At 41.5% G+C, this 25,723-nt stretch overlaps 1 protein-coding gene across 1 annotated transcript in view; it reads left to right on the top strand.

Annotated features, from left to right (window-relative positions):
* The window catches only part of doc2b (double C2-like domains, beta), a 93,588-nt gene that overhangs the window by 41,473 nt on the left and 26,392 nt on the right, over positions 1–25,723 (top strand). The window contains exons 2-3 of the mRNA XM_069145917.1: positions 3,290–3,369; positions 19,312–19,386. Coding sequence (XP_069002018.1) covers positions 3,290–3,369; positions 19,312–19,386 — 155 coding nt within the window. The remainder of the gene's footprint in view (positions 1–3,289; positions 3,370–19,311; positions 19,387–25,723) is intronic.

The following is a 25,723-nucleotide window of genomic DNA, read 5'->3' as shown; positions in this document are numbered from 1 at the left end:
GAGATCAATGCAGATGGGTGGGGTTTTGTGGTCGAGGCGCAAAAAGGGGAGCACGTCCAATCTGTCAGAGATCCCTCGTTCGACTGACAAGTTGAGCACTGATTTGTTTTTTGATTTTTTTTTTTGAACAACCCCTCGCCTCCTGCTCTCAAGGAGAAGGACAGAAAGCTGGTTAGCGGAGGCTAACGGAGGGCGCGGCACCGAGCTCAGGTTAAAGTTTGGAGAGGCAGCGACCTCTGCAAGCAAAGTGACGTCAAGTCCGCCGGCCTTCAGAGCGATGAGTGCCTCGCTGGTGGTAGAGGTGGTTGGGGACACGGGGTGTTTGGTCCAATGAGGAGCAAAACCAAAGACTGGGCGGTGGTTTTGTTTTTTTTCCTCAACGCCAAGCTCGTAAGGGCAACTGCCAGTCTCCACCAGCAACGAGGGAGGTCGAGAGCGACGGAGGGTAAAAGGCTCAGTCCTTCCCGGAAGAAAGCCGATAACCGGCCGACACCTCGACATGTGGAGACGAGGCGAAGGACACTCGGCGAGCAAGTCTCAACAGATAAACAAAATAATCAGATCTGTATATTGGATTCTAGTGACAACGCGGCGAACATGAACTGCTTCCAAGACCACTACTCTACCGGGCCGACTGAAAGTGACAGTCTGCGTTTTCTGTTTATGGAGATTTTGACCTGTTAAAGGTTTAAGGTTAACAGGAAGGCGCGAATTGATGGGGCAACAAATATAAAAAGAAGTACAATGACACCAAACAAGATTTTAACTCGGTGAAACTTCCCATTTTCGCTCATTCAGACGATCTCGATAAAACTCGTCGACGGTTTTGCACTTTGGCAGCACAGAGTGGCAACAAGCAGCGACTCGGTGAAACAATCCATATTAATCATGTCAACAAAACCAGAAAGCCAACTGAATGTGTTCATCTCTGTGTGTGTGTGTGTGTGTGTGTGTGTGTGTGTGTGTGTGTCGGGGGCGGAGGTGGTAAGCAGCTCCAGTCATTGTTGATGAGCTCAGCTTTCCCAAGAGCAGCATTGATTCACTGCTGTTCAGGAGACTCTGGATTACTCCAATCACAAACGGACTAAACTCCGAACTGGTGGAATTTATTTCTTTGGAAGCTCTCCAGCTATTGATATCTAATCTTTTCAACGGGTAATGTTAATGGAGATCCTACTTCCAGCATTGTGGCCCGGTGGGTTAAACACACCATCCTGCAACTTATTAGCTCAGTCGATGGAGGGGGAGGACGTTTAATTCATTAAGGGGCAATTTCATTTCTGTCCTCTCTTGTTTGCTTGTTACTTGTAAAAGGTAAAAAAAAAAAAAAAAAAAATCTAAACTATTTAAACATCACAAGAAACAGACAATTAAATGTTCATCTCTGGACTAGATTAAAAGAAATCTCGTCATATTTTGTCCAATTCCGTCCCGGCTGAAATACAGCATGTATATATTAAAGGGAAAGAGACCAGAAACTCTCCGCTTCAGTTAGGTCGAGAAGGATTTCTGTGACTGATAATCAAACCTTTGATTCTGCTCCTAAATCAATACATTCATCACAGCTCTCGTCTGTCTCCTCTTTAACCTTTTAGCGACTCTGTTTGTCACAGTTGTGCATCCGTCACTTCAAACAGCTGTTACAAACCTGGGCTTTCTTCGCTCCCAAAATTTGACCATTAACGCCATCTTAACATTATCTAACAGACTAAATATACTTAACCAGGTTTCAGGATTTGGGCATTACTTCCAGACCTCCTGGGTTAAGAATTCTCCTTTTTGTTTCGTGGATGGTTTAATCATCTGGGAACTATAAATATCTGTAAAAAAAAAAAAAAAAAAAAAAATAATAATATCAGTCCGTCCAATTGTTGTTGAGATATTGCAGTTCGACGTCGTACTAGAAAAGCCAACTACAGGTTCATCCCACACTACAAAGTGCACGTTTGTAAGAGGAGGTAGAGCATGGAGGGGGTGGGAATAGCTGAAAGTACAATTACAAATCCACAGGACTAATGTTGTTCACTGCTCATATAAATATCAAAGTGTGAGTGGAGCAGAAACTGGGTGTTATTTGTTCGCGGCAACACGAGGCTTCAGAGCCTTTCCAAGCCCACACGTCTTTTCTTTTTTTTATATTGTTGATGGTTGAAATGTTTTCATCCTGACAACATTTGATCAATCGAGGAAATGAGAGTCCCCTGCCACTTGGCATTTTGAAAGGACAAAGGATGAGATCATGCCATAAAAAAAATTTCCAGTTCACTACTCAGCGGCGTAGTGCTTCACGAATACGTAGTAGCTTCGGAGTTCAAAGAAAAAAAAAAAAAAAAAAAAGCTGATGAACAACGAGCAGGCGCCGCCTCGATTAGGAAAGGGTCGCTAAGGAGGCAATTAAACCGCTAATTTGCAGGCACTCAAGACAAACAAAAACACGCAGCTCTCGATTGAAAAAAATAAATAAATGACTTGAAAGCGTTGTAGAAGATGACGAAGAAATACTTCAAATTCACCTCATTAATTTATTCATATGAAATGGACAGATAAGGATTAAATGAGAATCTCAACGTGCTTGATATGCAATATGAATTGTGTTCATTTCAACTACTTAACATTTCTACTTCTGCTGCCCACCTGCGTGGAATAGATGCTTTATTTTTAGCATGCTTGGCATTAGTCTGCTCCATTATGCTTTTTTTTTTTTTTTTTAACACATGGTTTTGTCTTCCCTTTGTGACGTTCATCCGTGTGGAAAATATGTCCATGACACCGTCTAAAAAATCTGCAGAATATGAGCAACAGGTCGGTGTCGGTGTACTTTTCTCCTCCTTCCTGCAACGTAAAAAAAAAAAAGAGTGTGTTTGAATGTTGATGTCGGCTCAGCCCAAAGCGAAGCTTCAGTACAATCAGGGCCACAAATAGGAGCCCCGAATTTTGACACAACTAACTGTGCTGCCGATGTTATAATAATCATTCAGAAGAATCAATTAGAAGCAGGATCTCAAATATCATCCAAGACCTTTTCTCCAGATTGTTGTTCGGCTCTCCCTGCATCCCACGCCCGTTTCTCGTGTATTTATTTCTGTGCTGATTCCTAATGGTTTGTATTACACCATTAGATTTCCCATTAGTGCTTTCCTTTCAAAATGATCAAATCAGGCGAGCAGAGTTGGATTTCTTCCCTCCCCACCGACCCTGTTTGTGCACCATGAAGACTATTTCCCAGCTACTAATATCCTTCTCTCTCTCTCTCTCTCACACTCTCTTTTTCTTTTTGTTTCCTTTACAGCTACATTGGGAACCTTGGAATTCAGTTTGCAGTACGACCAGGAGAACAATGCACTGAACTGCACCATTAACAAAGCCAAGGTGAGTTCCCATGGCGATGATGATGACGATGATTTCACATCTTATTCTACACAATCGCGCTTGAATATCTCTGCTTTTACGTGTCAGCTTCAGGCCTTTGGTTCAACTGAATGTACCAAGCTAATGTGTGTTGATAGCTAAATTTAACTATTCATATCGCCCCCCCCCCCCTCATTACTCACTGTCCAGGCATCTGTCACTACCTCGTAACGACGCAATAAAGGGCAGATCCATATAGACCGAGTGACAGCTTTCCAATATTTTCTCAGATTTAATAAAATAACTGTTCCGGATGAATATTTTTGCAGGAGCCCACGCCTCCATCGACCTACACACACGGGAAAAAAGGCGACTTAATACATCCCACTGCTATTTGTGAAAGAAATGTTTGCATCTATTTTCATCCCAGAATTATTTGTAAAGCATATTGATAACAAACAAAACAAGAATATGCATCCATAAGTAATAGGTTTTTTTCTGAGGTGAATTAGTTTTATTCAGGAGATTTGAAAAATTCAGTTTGAGACAATTGCGACAGTTTTTCCAATATAAAGTTGAAATAGATGTGCGCCAGCTCGTTTTGCAGAAAAAACAATGGATTCAAAATGGCAAAAACATCTTTTTAAAAGTAAGCACAACTAGTATTAAGCCGTAAATCCCTCTGCATGGGAGCTTCGAGCGGTGCATCTAAATCAATATTCTCTAGTTTCTTCTATTCCCTCTGAAAAAACAAGAATTTTGTCTCGCGCTGGGAAAGTACTCGTGACAAAAGCAACAGTTTGTAAAACCTATATTGATGCGGAATAATCTCCCAAACACACCGAAGAGCCAGATATTCATCTCTGGAATTGGTGGAAACCAAAAACGGAGCTGAAAGGAAATCAGTAAAATATCAAAATGTGGTATTTGCATAATTAGAACAGACCTTTTACTTTTCATTTCCTCTGTTTGCTTGGTATATCTTATTGTACCTACTGCCATACTCATCTACCGGTTTCTTTTTTTTGAGCAGAAATATTGCTTTTATCACTTTTTATTAACTCCAATCGGATGTACGTCGTCTATCGCTCACTTCGTCTGGAACTGCTGTCAGTAAAGCTCAGCTCTTCCTGCAGAGCTCAGTATTACTGTGAAATGCAAAGTGTGACCTTTAAAGGTTCTTTTTTTTTTTTTTTTTTTTTAGTTTATTCATTATTTATTTTAGTTAAAAAAAAAAGCTTTTTTTTTAATTTCATGCGACGTTAGATGAGAGTTTATTAATGTTGAAACAAAACTGTTTAAAAGGCTTCCGATGGACCACCCGAGTGGCAGTGATGAATTCTTCCAATAAATATGTAATTAACCAGACACTCAGCACATTGGAGGTGGACAGCAACGCCTAACCCGTATCAGATTTTTAATAAAAAGCCCATTTTTATCTGGTATAATAAGTGCAGAGGTATCTTCCTCTCTCATTCCCTTGTGTTTTTGCGGTGATGAAGCGGTGGCTTCGACAGCCATCGGCTGCCGTCAGCAGCTATAACTCTTCCTATCCGTCTGCCCGAGTATCTGCTATGGAAGAAACGTGGGCATCAAGAGTAGCCGGTTCCGGCAGGAGTGTTGGACAGCGGAGTGGGCACCGGGCCATCTTGATTTATGGTGGTTATTTTCTATACTGCTTCGGTCACGGACTTCAGCTGCTGCCTGGCCGAGCATGGAAAAAACGATTTCTCCCTCTCAAATACTGTATACAGCCATTTCCAGGATTTAATTTCTTTATTAAACCCCCTTTACTTGTCTTTCTAGCCATAGATTTATTTATTTATTTAAGCTGCATTTACTTGCCAAAGCTGCAGCTTCTCCCAACAGGTACCGTAACTCACCGAACCTCAATTAAGCATTTCTCTAATGAGACGTAATGGATCTTAAAAGAACAGGAGCTTCATACAATAACGTGAACAGTCAGTGGACTGATATCATTGGTTTTAGTGGCAGCGGGGCGCAGGGCTTTATATTCAAGCAACATCTGATTGCTCACATGTACAATGCCTATATTATCATAGCTCTGTTGGCATTTTGTCCGAAAAAATAAATGTCACTCATTGCCAAAAGGTCACCAGACAACATAACTAAAAAAAACAAAAAAAAACAATAGGGGTTAAAGAGGGTGCAAAAGGCCACTGATCTGATGATTATTCCGACACAGAAAAAAAAAAGAGCTGAATTTAATTTGCATTATAAACAAACAAACAAAAAAAAGGCTTTTATAAAGGAATATGTCAAACGTGGAAACAAAGGTTGGTCCGCTGAGATCCCGCTATGGTTCAAAATGCTGCATTTGATTTGGCTAAACTGTGATCAGAGGCAATTTAGTCTTCTCACATTCGGAGCTGGTGCATTGACGTTTTGCTCCAACGTAGGGCTCGTAGGCACGGCTTTGTTCAAGAGCTGCGTTATTGATATTTATCGGCTGAGACTTCTATTTCGACCGTGTGGCGATCGAGCAGAAAGAAACCTTCCCCACATCTTACATATGATAAGAGTGTCACCCACCCACCCCGCACAGGACAAGAAGAAAGCTGCATTATTGCCCGCCAATCATCACCTCCACACCTTTTTCCTGTCCGCTCTACTGTTACATATCATTTTCAGACACTTTATGAGGGTTTTCTTTTCTTTTTTTTTGGTGCTAGTTGGAAGAATTTACTCCCTTATTCTCATTATTACACACAATAATAATAACAACAGCAACAGCATTATTCCTGTTGCTTCCTTATTTCCCTTCAGTGAAACACATTTTTGCACTCATTAAATCTGCCGTATTTTAACGATGTTTTTATGGACACTTAGAAACCCTGTAAATATATTTCCGAGTGGAATGGCGCTGATATATTTTGTACAAACATCAAGTGGGTTTCCTGCCAGCTGCACGTGCTTTTCTGCTTTTAAATTAGTGAGTGGAACTGAAGGGCTCTGAAGCATGCGGGACAAAAAGCCCTCCTTTTGTTAACATTTAATGAAATCCTTTGCCCTGACATGTCAACAAGATGAGAGCCAGAACTATTTGATAATATTGCCTTTAACTTTTTAATTAAAAGCTGCTTCTACAAGGTAAAATGGCTGTGGGGTTAAAAAAAGAAAAGACAAAAACACTTTTTTTTCCTTCTTTAACACCACAGGACAAATTCAAACACGGTTCCTCTGCCACTGATGTTCCCGCTTCTGTGAGAGGTTTTTTTTCATGAGATAAAAAGCGGGTGTCATGTGTCATCTTTCGGGTATTAACCTTGTCAAAGTGAGCTTTATTTTATTTCCACGTGACATCTATCTCACCGTTGCTGGAGTGGAAGAACCGCAGCTCGTTTGAACCAAAGACAAGTTGACGTCAAATAGGGTTTCAATTAAAGCTCGTGCATGTGCACGCAAACATTATAGATACAAGTGACGATGACTATCTCAGGCCGTCTGTCAGTCAAATACAAAATCAGTTAACATCTGTTTATTCATGTTATGATGTGATGTGATTCCACTTAGGTAAGTATATTATAATGAAGCCTGTGTGCAGAGACCTGTAGCTCTTTTGATGCTAATCTAAAAAGGAGGAAAATTCTTCCCCTGAGCAGCGAATATCAAAGTAATTTGAGCTGCAATCAGCTTCAAGTAGAAATAAGACAGCTGACAGTCTGGAGATATTTACTGAGCTCTTTAGACACACTTTTCCTCTAATAGCCTCCAACCTAAAAAAAAACAAAAAAACACATGGCCCCTTGTTAAAAGTGCACAAGGTGCAATGAATTAAATAAAATAAAATTTCTCCCAGAAGCCAGTCAAAACTGGAGCACAAAGCTGTAGCTGAGGCATAACGGCAAATTTAGCACATTTAAAAAAAAAAAAAAAATTATTATTACTTTAAAATATTTTCCTTATTTCTTCTGTTTTGGTATGTGCCAACGTTTGAAACGTACAAAGCTTGCTGCACCTTTCGTCCCATCCTCAAATTAAGGCGTTCAATTGTGTGAAATTTTTTATTGTATTCTGTTATACATACAAATTTTTAGTTTAAAAAGCGATCATACCGAATCCCCGGATACTCCCTGTTTAAACAGAACCTGATACCATCATCAATACGTCTGAATTTGATAAGGGGACCTTTAACCTCCTGAACGGAAGTTGGGCTTCGTATGCAGGTGGAAAGGTAGACACACCACATGCTAACAATCCTGCTTTCCTCACGGTATTTCTTTCCCCACTTAAAGGGCATCTTTCTCTCTTCTCTTATTATATTTTGGCAAGAATTCCAGCTGACATACAGCGGACCAATCTTTCCACTGATTGATACGAACCTTCTATCCAACTCTTAATACGACGGCTGAGAAGCTGTGAAAGAAATGGCGCGCTGCTGGCGCTACTGTCCACCGCTGACTGCGAGGTGATGATAGCAAGTAAGAAAAAGTACTTATCTATAAAGCACTCGAATGCAGCACAAAGATAATGATGTGGAATCGATTGAGGGCTACAACATCTCGGGGTGAGACAATAACTTTTACACCCGATAAGTCCCTCGCAGTCAGTCTTCCTTCTCAGTTCTTCTGTAGCGTCAGCATCCTCGACAGGCTGCCCACAGCGCTAAGTGGATCCGACCACATCCACTGTAATGGCTCACATGACAGAAATAAGTCAATTCAGCCCCTGAAAACAGGCTTTGAATGATTTTTTTTTTTTTTTTTTTTAAAGGGGGGGGGCGCCCCTGGTGAGATTTTAGTAAATGGTACAGAATGACTCCCGGCCTCGTCCCCGAGACCTCACGCGTCGGTGCCGGTATGATAAACCTCAATAAGGGCACTACCTTTAAAGCTACAAGGCAAATGACATTTTCTCTCTTCTGTCCCTCTTCTGTATTTGACATACTGAACTTCCAGTTGGATCTTTCTTTCTTTCTTTTTTTTTTTTTTTTCAGAAGACAGCTGCTACCAGAGTGAAGCACGTTTTTTTTTCTGTAAAAGCCAGAATGGCGGAGGGCAGTGACGGCTGCTCCTAAAAATCTGCTTCTCCAGCTCATTCATCCAGCAAAAAAAAAAAAAAAAAAAAAATGGGGGAAAAGGAGGGAGGGAGCGCTTAATAACCACAAAGTCAATCATTCATTGGAGATATCCAATTTCTGTGTCAATGGTGCCTCATTATCCCGAACATGCAAATAGAAATCAAGGCGAAGATCATCTCCAGGCTCGTTGTCACCGCGTCGTAGATTTTATAAGAATAAGAATAATATGAGCAGAGCGACGAGTCGTCCAACCAAAACGACCCGTTGGTTCCTGAAACTGAAACACGACCCACGGGAGTGTTTTCTTAAATTAACATTAACACCACTTTGTTTGAAAGGGTTCGGGGGAAGACGACGGTTCGAAGACCTATTACTGCTGCTTCCTGTGCCGCCATGGCGACGGCAAACACAGTTTTAAACAACCATCCTGACCTGCGAAAAACATGACATCAGGTAGACGTCTTTTAAACTGCGAATTCGAGGAAAGCCGCCGCAAAATCAAGTATTTTGACTGCACGGTATGTTTTGTCCGTATATTAAAGTTACATCCTAAAACATGTTGCTAACATTTAAGAAAACAGTAACAGACTTTTCGAAAAGTCACACTGAATAAAATCTTTTTTCTATATGATGAAGATTATTATTATACGTCCAAAACAACCTGCTGAAGTCCTACGACGGTGAAACTTTTAAACATCTCCCATCGGCTTCCCCTGTAAAATAACAATAAACGGTCTTTCATGGTATTTGGGCCACATTTTTTTTTTATTATCTTTGAAAGTCCTTTATCACCATCCCCAGACTTACTGCGACTATATGCTTCATTACCCGACACAGCGAGTCTGCGAGAACTTGTCACTCACTGTGATTCTCCACGGAAAGATAAGCTCGTATTTCATGTGCACACTTACTTTTATTATAGGCTTAATTTATTCATTACTGCTTCCTGGTATATAGATTCTGTGTAGCACTTTACAAGAATTAAGTACTTAAAAAAAAAACAACAACAACTTGAGTAACTGATTGGATTGATTGATTATTGTTATTTTATATACTGGAAAAACACAAACACGAGTGAAAGTGTGTCAGAAGGGTTTAATTTGCAGACGTTGTGTGTGCGAATGCACATTATAGAAGATTAATAAACCACCGCAAGTTATTTTAATTCAACTGCAAGATGTAAAACACACTTTAAATGCACAAAAATGCCATTTTGAAAATACTTTAAATATCTTAAATGTCGTGTTATGAAGCTATTAGCCCGTAAATTGCTTCGGTAAATAAACATTAGCTGCTCGTCTCTTTAGCGTCACCGGTCCAAACAGAAAATAACCCTGCATTCCTATTGTCTACCATTTCTAATCTCGCTGAGCAACACGCAGCCACTTCCTTTAAATTCCTCTTCCCCCGCAGCTGAATAAAAGATTCTCCGCTCCCTCGTGTGATAACATTACAATGCGCCACCAAAAAAAAAACAAAAAAAAAAAAACAGGCCAAACAAGATGCAGCCATCCTCATGTCGTTTTATGCCTCAACACATCACCACACAGCCATAAAATTGTCCAGAGAAACGGCTCCCAGCAGGAGGCCCGTCTGTACGGATGACAACCGTTCCGCTTCATCGGCTTCACAACAGCTGAAAAGAATTACAGGCCAATTAACAATCTTACACCCGTCTCAAAAACAAACACAGAATGTGTTCGGCTTCACTGAAAATAAGAAGCGACCTATCGGCGCTCGGCCTCGAATCTCCGAGACCTCGTTGTTGCCGCTCCGAAGAGATTTCAATCACTCCTGACTTTTCCAATTTTATTATCAGTTAACAGTCACATCTGATCTGACATCGTTAGCCGACCGACTGTTAAGAGTTACGCCGCTGGTCGGCCAAATGCTGCAACTTCCTGTCATCTTGTTTCCATCTCTCTGTGCTCAGATCCGTTAGTTTCTTACCTTCCTCACTGCCTGCTGCTTGTTTAATAGCTAGAATGACCTGTTTTGATTCTGAAGACCATGATCCCGAACGCACAAAGCAAAAACGCGAAGCAATGGCTCAAAAATGAAAAAATAGGGGGTTTTGGACCGGCCGGGTCGAAGCCAATGTATAAAAAAGTGGACCTAATGTACAGAAGTGGCTCAAACTGCAACACCACTGATGGCCACTAGGGGTCGGCTCCAAAAAGCCTCCCGCTCCATAGACTCCCATTCAACTTCTCTCATCAAATACAAAGTCTATAACATTTTTTACACTAGTCATTATGGTCTCATTCAGCTAAGTTCCTCTTTCTTGTTAGTTTTCTGGTGGTCCGTCGGAAAGTAATTCCATCTTTAATTAAGATATCAGGCCTAAAAAAGGCAGTGCGTTTAGGGGCGTGTCTGTTTGATTGACAGGCCTGTGGTGCAATCAGGTTTCCACTCAAGGTGGGCGGGTGCAAAGTGTCCTCCAGTTCCCAATCAGATGGCGTCAGATCCTCCCCCAGCTCGTCCATATATGGTCACTTCTGGCTTCAAAGTGGCAAAACGGCAACGGCCAAAAATCCCATTGAAATGTTGTGGAGGGCTTCGAGACAAAACTACCTGCGAACATCTTGAAACTTTTCCACGAGAAAAAAGGGGGTCAAAAATTTGAGCAAGACTGGTGACAATTATCCAAAACGCCTACGGGAAGTTATCTCCGCTAAAAGTGGGTTAAACTAGCAATTAACGCCAACGGGTGCACTTACTTTTTCCACAGAAGACGAGTACATCTATTGATATTCTTGTTGAAGAAATGGCTGAAAAAGCTCATTTTCCTCACGTTGGGGTTCAAATATATACCACCTCTGTCTCAAATGTTTACTCGTCTAAATAAACAACAATATCTATGTATTTCTTCGCACGGCTGGACCGCAGCTTTACGAGGCTTTTGTCGGCCTGTTGCCTCGATATATTCTACCTCCTCTCTCGTCGTACCGCGGTGTAGTGACACCTTGTCGAATCCTCCCGTCATCCACACGTATTAAATTAAATAGCTGTGCAAGAGACTCCTTCTTCTTTTCTTTTTTTTCCTCAAGCAGCACCTCCCTCTCCACAGAAAAACAAGTTTCCTGCCCTTCATCAGTGGATCACACGTTGTCTTACAAATCAATTGCAAAGCCGGAGACCTGTTTATTCATCACCACCTACACTACAACCTACATTAACACTCCACTCTTTCATTCCCTTCCTTCTCCTGCAGACTGCCCTTTCATTGCCTGGTACGCCCACACTAGTGTGGGAGCGCGCACACACACACACACACACACACGCACACACACACACACACACACACACACACACAATCACACACACACACACTTCATGAAACAACGTGTCTTGGTTTTCCATCCTCTATATAATCTGAGAAAGGTTTATTTTCTGCTTTTCAACTCGTCATATTTCAAGCTCTAAATATTGATGCGGCGTCCTGCAGACATTTTTCCAAAAGGTTATTCAGAAAGGACGAAGGCAGTCGCAGCTACGTCGCAAAATCAATTGCGATTCATATCTGACCGGTTAATGTCGGTGCTGTCGAGCCGCAGGCAGCAAAAGAGTCCGGTGGATAAACCATAAATTACAAGTGCGATCTGTCCAATAAAGCATTTTTTTTTTTTATTTAGTTTGCCTTTGGACTGTTGTTGAGTTCGTGCGTCGTTGGCTTGACAAATGCGAGAAGTGTTAGCTTTTTTTTTTTGAGGCAACAAGACGGTACAAGATGGAGTCTGGAGGCAACAAGCTTAGCTTAGCATAATGTCTGAAAGGAAGGCGTCACAGCATCCCTTTGCTTTGGTTCAAAATATGTCTGTACACCTCAAAATCTGACTGGTTGTACATTGTGTGTTTTCATAATAAACATGAATGTACATTTTTTTTAATTTTTTTTTTAAATGGCAATTTATCCTTAAAGAAAAGTGCTTTAAATATTTGTTTTCATTGTTACTTCGTGAAAAAGCAAGCAAATAAGAATTATTCCTCTAAATACGATATCATCTTATTTATCATTTCAAATCTGGTTATTTTTTCTTTCTCGTTGAGCGTGTTCATCTCGCCATATGGACGTATTTGCATAATTATTCTGTCTCGGTCCAAAAATGATGTGGATTGTTTTTGGTGCGTGTGAAGAGAAAACTGTCGCCGTGATCGTCGTGCAGCGGCTGCAGCTTAACAGCTCCGTTTCTGTAACTCAATATTTACAACTGAAGCCAACTGTTGTTTCGAATCCAATTAATTTAAAGCCAAATGTAAACAAATGAAATAACAAGTCTGTCGTGAAGTTTACCGTCTCAGCGGAGCATTCAAATGTACGGCTTTAATCAATTTATCCGCACGGAAAACATTTCAGCGGCACTCAACCAAAAAACACACACAAAAAAAATCACTGCTTCTACTTGTTTTCACTTCTACGACTGTTTATTTTGTTTGTCTTATTTTTTTATCTGCATGTTGATTAACTGCTTCAGCTTTAATTTCACATGATCAATGCTCTTTTTGTTTGTCTTTCTTTTTTCCTCCTCCACCTTACTCTTTTGCATGCGCTCGCCGCCTCTGTGTTGCCGCTTTGTGTTTGCTGGGGAAAAAAAACCAACAAAAAAACCCCAACAGCTTCCTATCCCCACATACAAGAAGGTAAGCCGCTGAGATAAGCTCAAATCCCGACCAGTCCCCACCAATCAATGCCTATAGTTTTATCTAACCAGACCCAGTGAGCCCTGATTGAGCCCCCCTCCCCCTCCCTCCACCACCACCACCACCACCTCCTCCACCCCAGCTCACCTCCTCTCAGCTCCCTCTCGTTATCATTGTTAAAGTTCATTGTTTCCTGTGAATGAGTGTTTACTGCCTTTGTCTTGTTATTCTGCAGCGGCTGTATTAGTAGTGAATATCGTCAATAATTACTCACCAACGTAAGTCAGGGAATTACAAGTGAAGACTTTGTTAATAAATGGTGACAGGATCATGGAAAATAATGTACAGTAATTATTGACCACATGAGACTCGAATGTAAATCACTTTACTGATTAATTAAAGGTTAAAAGATTGTTACACATCATGAATCAGCGTTACCAGACCCAAAGACCCATATATACAGTATGTTATGTGCCGAAACTCGACCGTCGGGGCCGCCATTATCGGAAGTACTTCAATGTCATTGCACTTAGCCACGCCCACCTGAGCTGAGCGAACCTTAATGTGAAAAGCTAAAAGGCACTACGGCAAACAACGATTAGCAACTGCAGCTAACGGGTTATCTTCCAACTCAGTAAGCCCCGCCTCCAACGCTCCAGAGAGGGAGAAAGGAAAGCCATCGCTAACTGCTAAACGAGAGAAATATGAAAGAACGCCTCAAGAGTAAAATTAATAAATAAGTAGAGTAAGCGTGCGTTACGATTCAAAATGAGCAAAAACAAATCCGTAATTAAAACATAATTAAAATCTACTAGGTTGAATTAATTCTGACTACAACCTTTAAAATCAGGATGCACATTTTAGCGTCTTCAAAAATTGCAGCTCTAAAAAAAAATTGTTAAAAAATTTTGCTGTATGTTTCGGACAGACCGACACCAAAACTGTGTTTGTCCATCTAGAAACAAACCAGCATGTTAACATCCTTTTAAATGCTCGTTTACTTTTTCTCCTTTGTGAAAAAAAAAAGAAGAAGAAAAAAGAAATCACAAATCAGCCTTTGCTGAGTTTTTCCACAGTGACATGACTGAACAATGACATGACTGGCATTGAAACTAACGTGTCTCAGCGTGACCCTGCGACCCCCCCCCCTCTTTCCTCCCCCCCCCCCTCCTCCCCCCTCGCCTCAGCATCCTCTCGATCGTCTGCATTGACTTTCATCGGTGATGAATAGGACCCATCTGCCAGCTCTCCATATTGCCTACTTCCATCAATCCCGGATCACCTCGACTAGCCGCGACCGCCCCCCCCCCCTCCTCCCACACCCCCCCGAGCTCCTCCGCTGACCCCAGGTGGTCCCTGAGGCATTTAACCCCTTCCTGAAAACGACTGCGGGTTAGATCCCTCTGGATTAGATCAATGCACCCCCCCGCCCCCCTCCCCTCCCTCCCCTCTCTCATCCATCCTGTTATCTGCTGCTCCCGGTGATTGATGCTTCCTCCACCTGCGTGTTAGCGGGCCAGTCAGATATGGTAATGAAGACGTATGCCCCGGCGACCGAGAGCCAGAGGAGCACCGAGGAAAACAAGCACCCCGCGTGGGCTTGGAAAAAAATACACGTGAAATGTTTTGCGTGCTCTAACGCTTCATACATGAGATGAAACTTAATTGGTCCACGAGAAGACCCAAGGTGACATTGCCGTCACTGCTAATAACGGATGACTTATTTTTATGTTCCCAGACATCAGCAATAACTTTTTAAAACCATAAAGACCAGTTCACACCAAAGCAACCAGACGAGACGGTAAAAACATCCCGACAGCAACAACTGCGTACTTCCGCTTTAACCGTCCGCTTTTCAGGCTTGTTTGTAACCACGTTATAATTTCTAGCATCTAAAAACATGAAGTAGTGAGTTACTTGCAACTGTTGCATTTGAAATGGCGGGAAAAAAAAAAAATCTAATTTATTTTTTAAACGAGAAACTTGTTTTATACAAACCTATCTGTTCCCCAAATAAAACTGATGAGTTAATCCTTTCTCTTCTGTGATGTGACCAGCTGACTTTGCTGAATTTCACATCATTTAAAGTCTGTTATTGGAGAGAGCTGTTACGAATGAGTACATGCGAGACGGGAGGTGTGCGGATACGCTCTCCCAATCTGCCTTTTTTTTTTTGTTTTTTTTGTTGCACTGGTCATTTTTCCTCCAAACCGCCGTAATTATGATCAACAGAGTATTCACAGTGTGCTCGCGCAATCAACGGGATGATGCAGCTGTCTTTTCATCCAAGGCCAACTCCACATAATGCGTCTCAGCTCAGTGACAGCTCAGGTGTTTGCTGAAGGCAACAATGGAGGCGGATGAAAACAGCACTTCAACCCGTCTCAGTAACTTCTTTGTGTTGGACAACACGGTCAAAAACTACGGCTAAATGTCAGCGAGGAACCGTTTCCACCCCCGGAGGTGCGTTTAATAGGAGAAAATGAAAATCAATGAAAGAGGAGTTGCAGGCGAAGTAAACATTTTTAGAAGCACGCTCGGCTTAAAGCTGGTTTAAAGCTTCTGTTTTTTGCCCAAATGAAATAAAAGTAAAAAAAACAAAAACAAGCTGAGAGTGTTTTGTATTTCAGATCAAGCATGTTCAATATATTTTACATGTTTAGTTCACCCGGGCTGCACCGGGGACGAGGGAGGAGAAAATTAGATTTTCTTACGGCACCGGAGGAAGCAGAATCCCCGAGTCTCGCGGCTTCGCCTTGCTTTTGCCGTGGAGGCGTCCCAGGACACGTATTTTTGATACTAATTAGAGTAATTCACATTGACGATATACAGTGTTAATTTGCTTCACAGTGTATTTAAAAAAAAAAATTGGCATCCAATTTCCCTTGCTGCTCTGATTTGTATCTGCACTGTGGTACAAAACAAAATGTTTAATCTTTGAGATGGACCGAATGGAAACATTTGAAAAAAAAACAAAAAAAAACTTTCAAAGTGAGATATGAATCCCCGGCCGGTTCCATTCGAGCCTCCGGCAACTCACGACTTGGCCATCAAACCGAATTTCAATAGACATGGGTCATTCTTCTTTTATATTTCAGTGGGAAGCCATAATTTCTCAAGATGCATACAAAAAAATAAAACCCCTCGGCAATATTTTAATGCACATTTTATGAGCATGAGTTAACAGAAGAATTGTTTGGTTGAGCTACTTTTATTTTATGTTTTACCTCTTCGACTGAATACAAAATTCTCCTCCCTTATTAAAGTTATATGCCGCCTAAAAGTAAGACTTTAAACAGAACTCCCACCTCCACCGAAGCTTTTTCAGGTAAAACTAAACAATTAATCTGTATTTTTAGATGATGTTCTCTTAAAAATATACTAGAATTGAACATCTATTATAATATTTATCTGGTGACTATAAAGAAAACTGAACATGATTTCACGTACGATTAGTTAACAATGCAAATTCACATAGCAACCGTTGCTACAGTAGATTGATATGGACGTATAAAACTGCCACTTCAGAAACCAAACATGTGACCTTGCTCATACAAAAAAGGGAAAACTGTCGCCAGCCAGGATCATTTTTTAGTGTTCCTAGTCTCCTTTTACTTTTCATGCTTTCAACATTTGCAAGAATGCCTCTCGACAGTGTGAACTTTTTCTGTCTAAATACTCTCAAAGTGTCAAAATGCTCAGACCTTGGAGAAATGAACACAGTCTCTATTCAGCAACAGTGCCGGTTGGACTTGTGATGTCACAAACTCAAACTCAAGCTCAAGCTCTTGTCCTCACTGGCCAACTTTTGGTCTGGAGGGAAAAAGCACCACGTGGCCGTTAAGTTGCAGAGATAGCAAGACTATGAGACAACAGAAAACCTGTGATTCATCACTCAGAACAGAATCAGCCAATCAGAAGAAAGAGTCATTGATATCAATTAGCCTTAAAGACGGGCAAAAAACAGAGCTCCAGAGTGAAGCCATAGGAAAGTGCATTTAGATGATCTTTGGGATTGAAAATCACAAAAATATCCTCTTCGGATGTCAATACAAATAAAAACAGTAGAAAAGTGTTAAATATGGGACCTTTAACTTGCTGTAGACTATCCATGGATGCGTCATATGTTTATGGCCCTACCTCAGGACGATCTATGTTTTAATTGATTTTCACGAATGGATGAGAGTCGAAAACACTCCACATGGTGACTTTCACAGTAGCTAGCTAATCAAAATAAAATCGCTGTTTCCCGCTGTGCTGCCGTAACCGAGCGACCATACCGTTCTTTTATGTTCTTTTCAGTATATTCACAGCAAATAGGCCACCAGTGACAACAAAATCCTCAAAAGGGCAGGCGATGCCCCGTCAAGTCAGAGCACAGAACAAATTTAATCCTGTTGAAAGTGATATCTTACTGCACGTAAACGTCTCTGTCTCAGAAACATTTACGCCCAAATTAAATCAAAGAGACCCGGATAAAGTACCGTTCAAGTCCTCCCCCCCCCACTTTCTGATTTCATTCTCAGTGTCCTTTCTTGTGATGTCAGAAAGCGTATCCGACAATGTCCGCGCGCAATCAGAAATGTGAGTGTCAGCTAAAGAAATTAGTGTCACTGTTTTGTTTTTGTGCCGACAGGATCTAAAGCAGCCTTATTAGAGACGCTGTTCAGTGTGTCATTCTGCTGCCGGTAATTCCTGATGAGAGCTTTGAGCCGAGCTCCTCTATTAAGCCTGATAATTGCGGGAGAATAGACGTCATATTTGTTTTATTTTTCCATTTTCGGTCCATTAAAGACCAAAACATAAAGACGGGGAACAATTCAAATAATGGTGCCGGGCCTGATAAAGCGTGGAAATCTTTATTATTTTCCAGATGAGAAATGAAATCTTTGTATTGTGAGATCTTAAAGCCACAGGCTGTTTTTTTTTAAGCCTTATTATCCTTTATTATTCACAATGACTAATTTTTCTGTGTGTGTCCGTCTCTGTGGGATGCAGTAAGTCAATAATAATATTCTAAGACCAGAGACAAAGGGTGTACCATTCCTGATTTGCTATTTCATTTCATATACTCAATGTCCAAATATTCGATTCCTTGTACTTGATGATAACTTTAATTCGCTGTCATGTATAACCTCATATTTACCTTCGCCGAGGAGGTCAAGTTTCAGTGCGGTTACCTGGTTTGTCAGCAGTATTACAAAAAATGACCAGCCAGATTTTTATGAAACTTGGTGTCAGGGTTTACTACAGGCCGAGGAAGTACCCTGGACTGAGTGCCTTAAGCTGCAATACCACAGAGTGCCACTAGAGGTCGGCTCCAAAAAGCCTCAGGCTCCATAGACTCTTATTTAACTAGTCTAATAAAAATTTTATGTCAATACATTTTTTCCACGAGTTATCTCGGTGTTGTTAGCTAAAGTCACTCCTTCTTATTCGTTTTCTGGAGGTCCACCTGAAAATAATCCCTCATTCATTAGAAAACAAGCCTCAAAATGCTGTGTTTTTGGGGGCGTGTCTGTTTGATTGACAGGCCTGTGGTGCAGTCAGGTTAAAGCTATCGGTGGGCGGGACAAAATAATTGTCTAACGGATTCAGGGACTCCAATCTAAATTCTTAGGGAGTCGACAACCCAAATAATCCCATCGCCTCAGGAGTTTATATGAAAGCAAAGTACAACCTGAGCGCGGATGTATTCTCTACGCGTTGCACTCCGGAAAAACTTCAGGTCCTTTAACTCGGTGGGTACCCGCAGAGCGCGGACTTATTTTGGTCATTGCACGAGTGACCTTTACATCCTCTACTCTGTACGAGTCTCATTGATTTGCTCTTCAAAGCAATGTAAAACTCCTTTTTTCTTTTTTTTTTTAAACCAGATCCCCCGTCTGCTTCAGTATGTCTCCCTGTGATGTGGAGGGTTGTTTCCCGCTGAGATGAAACCGTACTGAATGTACTGAAGAGATTTTAGCCGATGATTCACAGCAATGAGAAGTCGTAGCGTTCAGGATATTTGAACACATTTCCAGATTTTATGTAAATTTGATGATGTTTAAGGTCTATTTTTTGACAATCCATGATCTTCCTTTTGCACTATTGCCCTAACAAATAGTACATTTTGCAAGATTTTGGAGGATTTGTTTTTAACACTGTCAATCTGAGTTTTTGTGGACTTACTGATGTGTCCCATATTATGTGGTGCTGCAGACAATGCAGCACTGTTAAGGAAGTTGTTTTTACCTTTTTTCTTGTTTAATAAATTCTTCTTTGCGTTTCCTCCGCAGGGGCTCAAACCGATGGACCACAACGGGCTGTCGGATCCTTATGTCAAGTTGCATCTACTGCCCGGCGCCAGCAAGGTGAGTTCATTAATAAGAAGTCTGTGGGGTGTTTTTGGACTTTTCATGACTGCACCTCCTACAGTGTGGGGTCAGTATTGAGTTGACTTGCTTCCTGGAGTTACTGTGATTAAAGCTTTGCTTTTTTTTCAGGTGAGCATAGCTTAGCATAAAGACAGCAACCAGATAAAAACAGCCAACCTGGCCACACCTAGCAGCATATCTAAAGATCACGAATCAACATGGTCCACCTAATTTTCTTTAACCTGTACATATAAGGTGAAAAAAAAAAAAAACGAGTCACAAGCAGGCTAGTTGTTTCTACCCGTCTCCAGTCTTTATGCTAAGCTAGGCTAACCACAACCTGACTCTAGCTGCGGCACGGAGGTGAGAGTATGAATACGAGTATATGCTCAGCTCCGTGTTGTGTTGAACGTAAGGTTCATCCTCCGAATGTCTTTGAGCAAACACTGACAACAGCAACTGTAGTTCTGGAGGAAGGAAACTGCTTTTCTCTTGTTCTCTGCGCCTTTCCACGAAGATATGAACGCAAAATGAGGAGGAGAAGCTCACGGAGGGGAGACAAATTGTACAATAAAACAATTACAGTACTTTCTGTCGTGACACAGAAGAGTTCCCTTTACAGAGGCGGGTTCGACCTTTTTATGAAAATATTATAACTCCAAACAAATTTAGGAAACATTAGCAAAATGATTAAGTACTAAACAATACCTCCCAAAATAAAAGCCTGCATAGGACTCGCCAGGGAAGTGAACTGCCCTGCTCGACATCTGCACACTACTACACTTGTATATGCATATTTCTGAATTCCTCTGAGCACAAACTGAGATGTCAAGAGATGACGAGAACAGGAAGAGGAGGTCGTGAAGGGTGCAAGATAATGACCATCCATGCATCCGATATCAAAAGAGTCAAACACACAAACCACAGTTTTAAATGATTTTTTGTGACTGTAAACTGATCAAATTCTCAGACGTGCGAGCTTCGATTGGGTTAATAATGATGATAATAACAATAATAATAATAATAATAATAAGAGTTTTCAGGAATATTATTTTCTTTGCACTGAGCCCGTGTCTTGTGTTTTTTTTTTCCTCGATGGCTGTAAAGAGACCCACATGAGGAGACGCACTAATAATCTTTCTATTTCTGATTCGGGGAGCGCAGCGGTGTGGGAATATCAGTGCGAAGGCCTCATCAGTGTAAACATGAACTGACCGACCCAACATGCCCACTTATCAATGATGCGCCTCACTTGTGAAGATCTTGCCTCTTGTGATCACGCTGTGCGCTCAGCTTCGGCCCGCTCGCTGTCACAAGTGGACGCACTCGAACAGACTTATCTTTTGGACCGTTGACGAAGAGCCATTAAAGCTCTCGGAGGGTGGTGGGGTGGTGGTGAGGGGGTCTCAATCTGTCGCAGCGCGATCGCTGTATTACAGCCAATAAAATCACAAAATACATGTGTATGAATCAAAAGATTGAAAGATTTTAAAAGGACACATTTGTCGGGGTTTTTTCTAGGAGAATTCTTTAACCTGCATCCAGCAGAAGTCCTTGAGGGTGATTAAATCCTTTCATTAAAACCCTCTTATCTAATATAGATCCAGTGAATCAGTACATTGCACAAAAGCAGCTTATTGAAAGCCAAAGCGGTGCAATTATCCATCTACCCGACTCAGACCTCCCTTTTGTTCCAATACCATTTCAAACTCGTGTCTTTGGATCTGAACTTTTCTAATTGTTTAGGTAACTTCAGCTTTGACGTGGCGCCACGGTCACGTTACGTCTGACTGCGGTTTACTCATCTCTACTTCTGTATGACTTACTGCGAGTCATTGTTTTACAACTTCACCGGAGAAACTTGGGTGTTGACGCCGTGAAAGACAACAGCAGCAAACGTCTGTACAATTAACGGAAAAAAACATGCAAGTAGACTTTGTGTTCTACGATTGGAGCAACAAAGAACAAAAAGCTCGACAGCAAACAAAATAAAGAACCCAAATAAAAACGTTACAGCTACAGGAAAGACCGCGTTGCTGAAGGGTTTGTTCTCATTATTAAGACCATTTGCGACAACATTAGGCTTTCATCAATCTGAGCTTTACTTGTCGTAGACAGGATCCTAGGGGGGAGTCTGTGGGACATCCGTTATTTTATCACAGCAACTATTTAATCCTAATTATTTATTATTATCTTTAAGTCATTAGGGCTGGATAATGTTAAAAAAAAATAAATAATGTGATGCCGGTTGTGCTACCTCGACTTCAATACCGGTTCCTGAATGACACTTTTGTTTTTTTATAATTTTTTTTTTTTTTTTTAAATCCAATTCAAAATAAAAAACATTAAACATTAGAGTACAAATCTTTAGTTTTCATGCAGTTTAGAGCCTCACATGGAGGTAGGAGCAAAACTCAGACAGAAGAAAAGTGAAATAAGGCGTTCTAATGTAAGATTGACGTCAAGATTTTTACTCCAGTGTAACAAATACTGTTATCTTTAGAAACAGAAGCATGTCCGTGTGGATTTAGCCTGGGTATCAAAATTTGGTACTGAATGACTAGACATTTTTCGATGCCATATAGTACCAAATAAATGTGGTCAGTCAGTCATTTGGGAAAAATCATTTATTTGAGTTGATGCTCTCTACAATGATTGGTTTTAGGTGGAGCCCAAAGCATCCTGGGAGCTGCATCTGACTCTGATAACGGCGAGGGGAAAACCCAGAGGCCAACGACCATTTTTCACCAAGGGCCCTCATACATAAATAATACATTCGTTTCACTGTCCATCTAATTTTTTTGTATGTCACTGCACTGCAGTAAGTTTTCAGGACAAAGTCTGCAGAGCTGGTTTGATGACAGCAACGAAGTCACGGTCTGTTAAATGAATATACGGCAACTGAGATGTATCATACTGTAAAACGACACTCCGACCACTTCGAAGTTTGGTCAGAAAAAAGTGCTGTGACACTTCAATATGCACAATCTCTTCATATCTAACCTGAACACACACACACACACACTCACAGATGCTGCTTTGTACTGTCACAGCTTGTTTTCCTGGAATTTAAAAGCCGGGTTAATTAGCCCGATCGCTAAGATAGAGTTGTAATTATTAGCACGAGAATCTGGAATTAGCCATTCAGAAAAAGCGCCCGAGGACCGAGCTGAAACAGTAGTGCAATAATTGTCACGCAACACATGGAGCGGCCTGTAAAACAAATCAACAGACTGCCTGCTGTTGGGTCGGAAGTTGGACCGCTCATCCCTTTTAATCACTGGAGTTAAAAGGAGAAATCCGCCAACTGTACATATCATCTGTGATAATATCCATCCAACCGATACCTCAACAACTAGTGACCAGACTGCTTCGTACGTTCATCGCACCCTGAAGACGAATCAAAGAATTTGATCCTCGCAGGAGGAAAGTCCGTGTAGTTTTACCGTAATTCTCTTGTTTACACAACAACAACAAAAATCTCTGGTTATGACCACGATCACTAAATGTTTGTTTGCTCTTCATTCAGCGGAGATAAACGTGAGGGATGCTTAAAAGATGTTTTTTTTGTTGTTGTTAAACCTGTACACAAACTGCGTTGCTATGGTTTCAGGCTAAAAATACCCCCATTGAGAGTAAATGACACACAACTGTGTCGGTAGTGATTCATCACTTTATTTGTTCTAATGGAAATTTTATTTGTTTTCTCGCAAGATATTTGCTATTTGGCCCTCAGTATCAGACGCGCCGTTTGGCAGGATTGGTCTGGAGGAGCCAGACCTTTTCTCCACACCGCGCCGCCGTGCCAGCGCCCGGAGAATGGCCTGGCTGCACCCATGTATCATTCTGCTATAGGGGAACAAAAACGCTCCGGGATCGTTTGTTTATTTCCTCAATCACAATCGTCCCGGATGGCAGGAAGCAGAGGATGCAGCGGCGATAGGAGAGAGTCCTAAAAATCCCTGCAAAAGTCCCAAAGCTGAAAAGAGGCTGATGCCGAAGTGCCTTAAAGCGTAATACCACCGATGGCCACTAGGGGCCGGGTCCAAAAAGCCTTCCGGCTCAAGAGACTTCCGTTCAACTTCTCAAATCAGATACTTTTTCCACGAGTCGCAATGATGTCATTTGCTAAAGTCAGTCCTTCTTATTAGTTTTCTGTCGGTCCGTCTGAAAATAATTTCGTCACTATTTAGATATTAGGCCGTAAAGAGACACATTTTGGGGCGGGCGTCTCTGTTTGATTGACAGGCTTGAGATGATGTTATTAAAAGAGCGTCAGTCAAACCTCAAACAACACGGAGCCGGTGACGGAAATTTGACATTTCCGTCAGGTTCATCCGTCTGCTTTTATACAAATGAATAGAAACGACACTAACGACTGCACAAAATGATCGGTCGGCTGAAATAATGGCAATCAAAGGCCGATCCACACGGCTGAGTTTGGCTCGTTCCTCCGGCCATTTGCCACTCCAACCATCTTCCCTTCCCGCTCTCTGCTGATGAAGTGGTAACATCTTGTGAACGGATGCCGTGACGTCACAGCCAAGCTCTTTTCAAAACGTACTTACTGAGCTGATTTTTAAATGTACTTTTAAAACTTTGTGACCGGCGTCGTATCGCTTCCAACTCGTCGGTGTGAGTTTCTGCAAAAGATTTTCGATCCTTGTCCTGCAATGGTGGGGTATCACTGCTGATGCCAACCGCCCAGCTCCTTTCAGCTTCGTGGCATTAATTTGAGCGTCATGGATTATTTGACCGGTGGGTCAAATAGAGGTTTTCCACGAGGAGGACATGCTGCCTCTTGGATTTAGTCTCCCGTCTCATGAGGCCTCACGGAGGTCTCTGCATGTCGCTGCCGGTAAAACAAGTCAACCTTCTCCCCCGCTCGGATATTCCCTCAGCTTGTTCTCAAAATAATCGTTAGGCTCGGTCTAAGAGCCTCATTAAGACCCACTAAAGAGGTCATAAGTTCTGCTCGCGCTCTAATCAGAAGTGAAGTTTCATGCTCTGCCGAGAAGCCAGATCACAGCTTCATCTCCTCCGAGACCGCGATCAAACAATGTAAATGCCGGTAATTATTCCAGATGAAACCGCCGAGCGCCGACAAGAAGTGAACACTTGTAAAACAGGGGGATGTTTTGACAGGAGCGCAATGTGATAAAAGTGACATAGTTGACAAACATGGCACACACTGAGTGGAGCAAATATCTGAAATATCAATATTTTCATATTTGTAAAAACATTGGATTGCTAGCACAGAAAAAGATCAGTGTCACGTGGTGCGAGAGTTACGCCTGAGGTGGCTGATAAAACGATAAAACTAATGTTTTAAAATTTAAAAAAAACAAAACAACTAACGTTTGTCTCAGAAATCGAACAGATGAATTACAAAACCAGTTGTTAAGTCAGTAGCCGGCTGTGAAAGGAGACTCAAGCAAAATAAAATATGAATCTTCTGTGAAATAATACAGATTATGCAGAGGAATATACAAATGTATGAAATTGACAAGGACATTTTCAGTCAGAAGAATCAAGAGAATTAAGTATATTATTAGAATAATTTTTAATGCATGCTGATCAGACATTTGGTAGAGGGGAAAAAAAAAAACTGCTAAATATTCACTCATTATCTATTTAATTCCGTCTTTCTTTCGTCGCTCTCGCTTCACTCTTGAACATTGTGCGGTTTCAAGGATCTGAAGCGTTACGAGGCGTTTTTACCCTTTAATTAAATCACACCTTCAGATCAACCGGCCTCAATGTGATTTATTGACATCCCGTGCAACACGGGTCGCCGTCTCCGACTGCATTGAAATTCAGCCGATCGCTTCCTCTGCTTTTCACCATCGGGCCAACAATCCACTTCGAAGAGCGCGGAAAATAATCAAGGTGCCCCCTCTTTCCTCCCCCCCTCCCCCCATTGGCAGTTTACAACACTTTGACCTTCACATGGTGGACGGGAACACTGCGTTAAGACAGTGATGAAGGACCCAAACAGACAGCTGTAACACCTATTGACTTATTTAGGGAGGATTTTGCCTGTTTTATGTCGTCTTATACAGGGAAATTATTTTGATATTCACCACAGCGACACTGTTTGGTAATTGTTTTGAGTGACTCTCTGTTTTCCGCACCTTGTACACATAAATAATAAAAGGCTCTGTGTGTGTGTGTGTGTGTGTGTGTGTGTGTGTGTGTGTGTGTGTGTGTGTGTGTGTGCGTGTGGTGGTTCATCTTCATACTGTATATTACAGTGAAATTAATCTTAGCAGGGATTTACAAGGATTTTTCTTTTTTTCTTTGGGTGTGAAAATGTGATTGTCAAAAAAGATTA

Source organism: Embiotoca jacksoni, unplaced genomic scaffold, assembly GCF_022577435.1.
Source record: "Embiotoca jacksoni isolate LCO1_2020_lvr unplaced genomic scaffold, fEmbJac1.0.p SCAF_13, whole genome shotgun sequence".
NCBI lineage: Eukaryota > Metazoa > Chordata > Actinopteri > Embiotocidae > Embiotoca > Embiotoca jacksoni.
The sequence above is the reverse complement of the archived record's forward strand: the minus strand, read 5'-3'. Positions and strand labels throughout refer to the sequence as shown.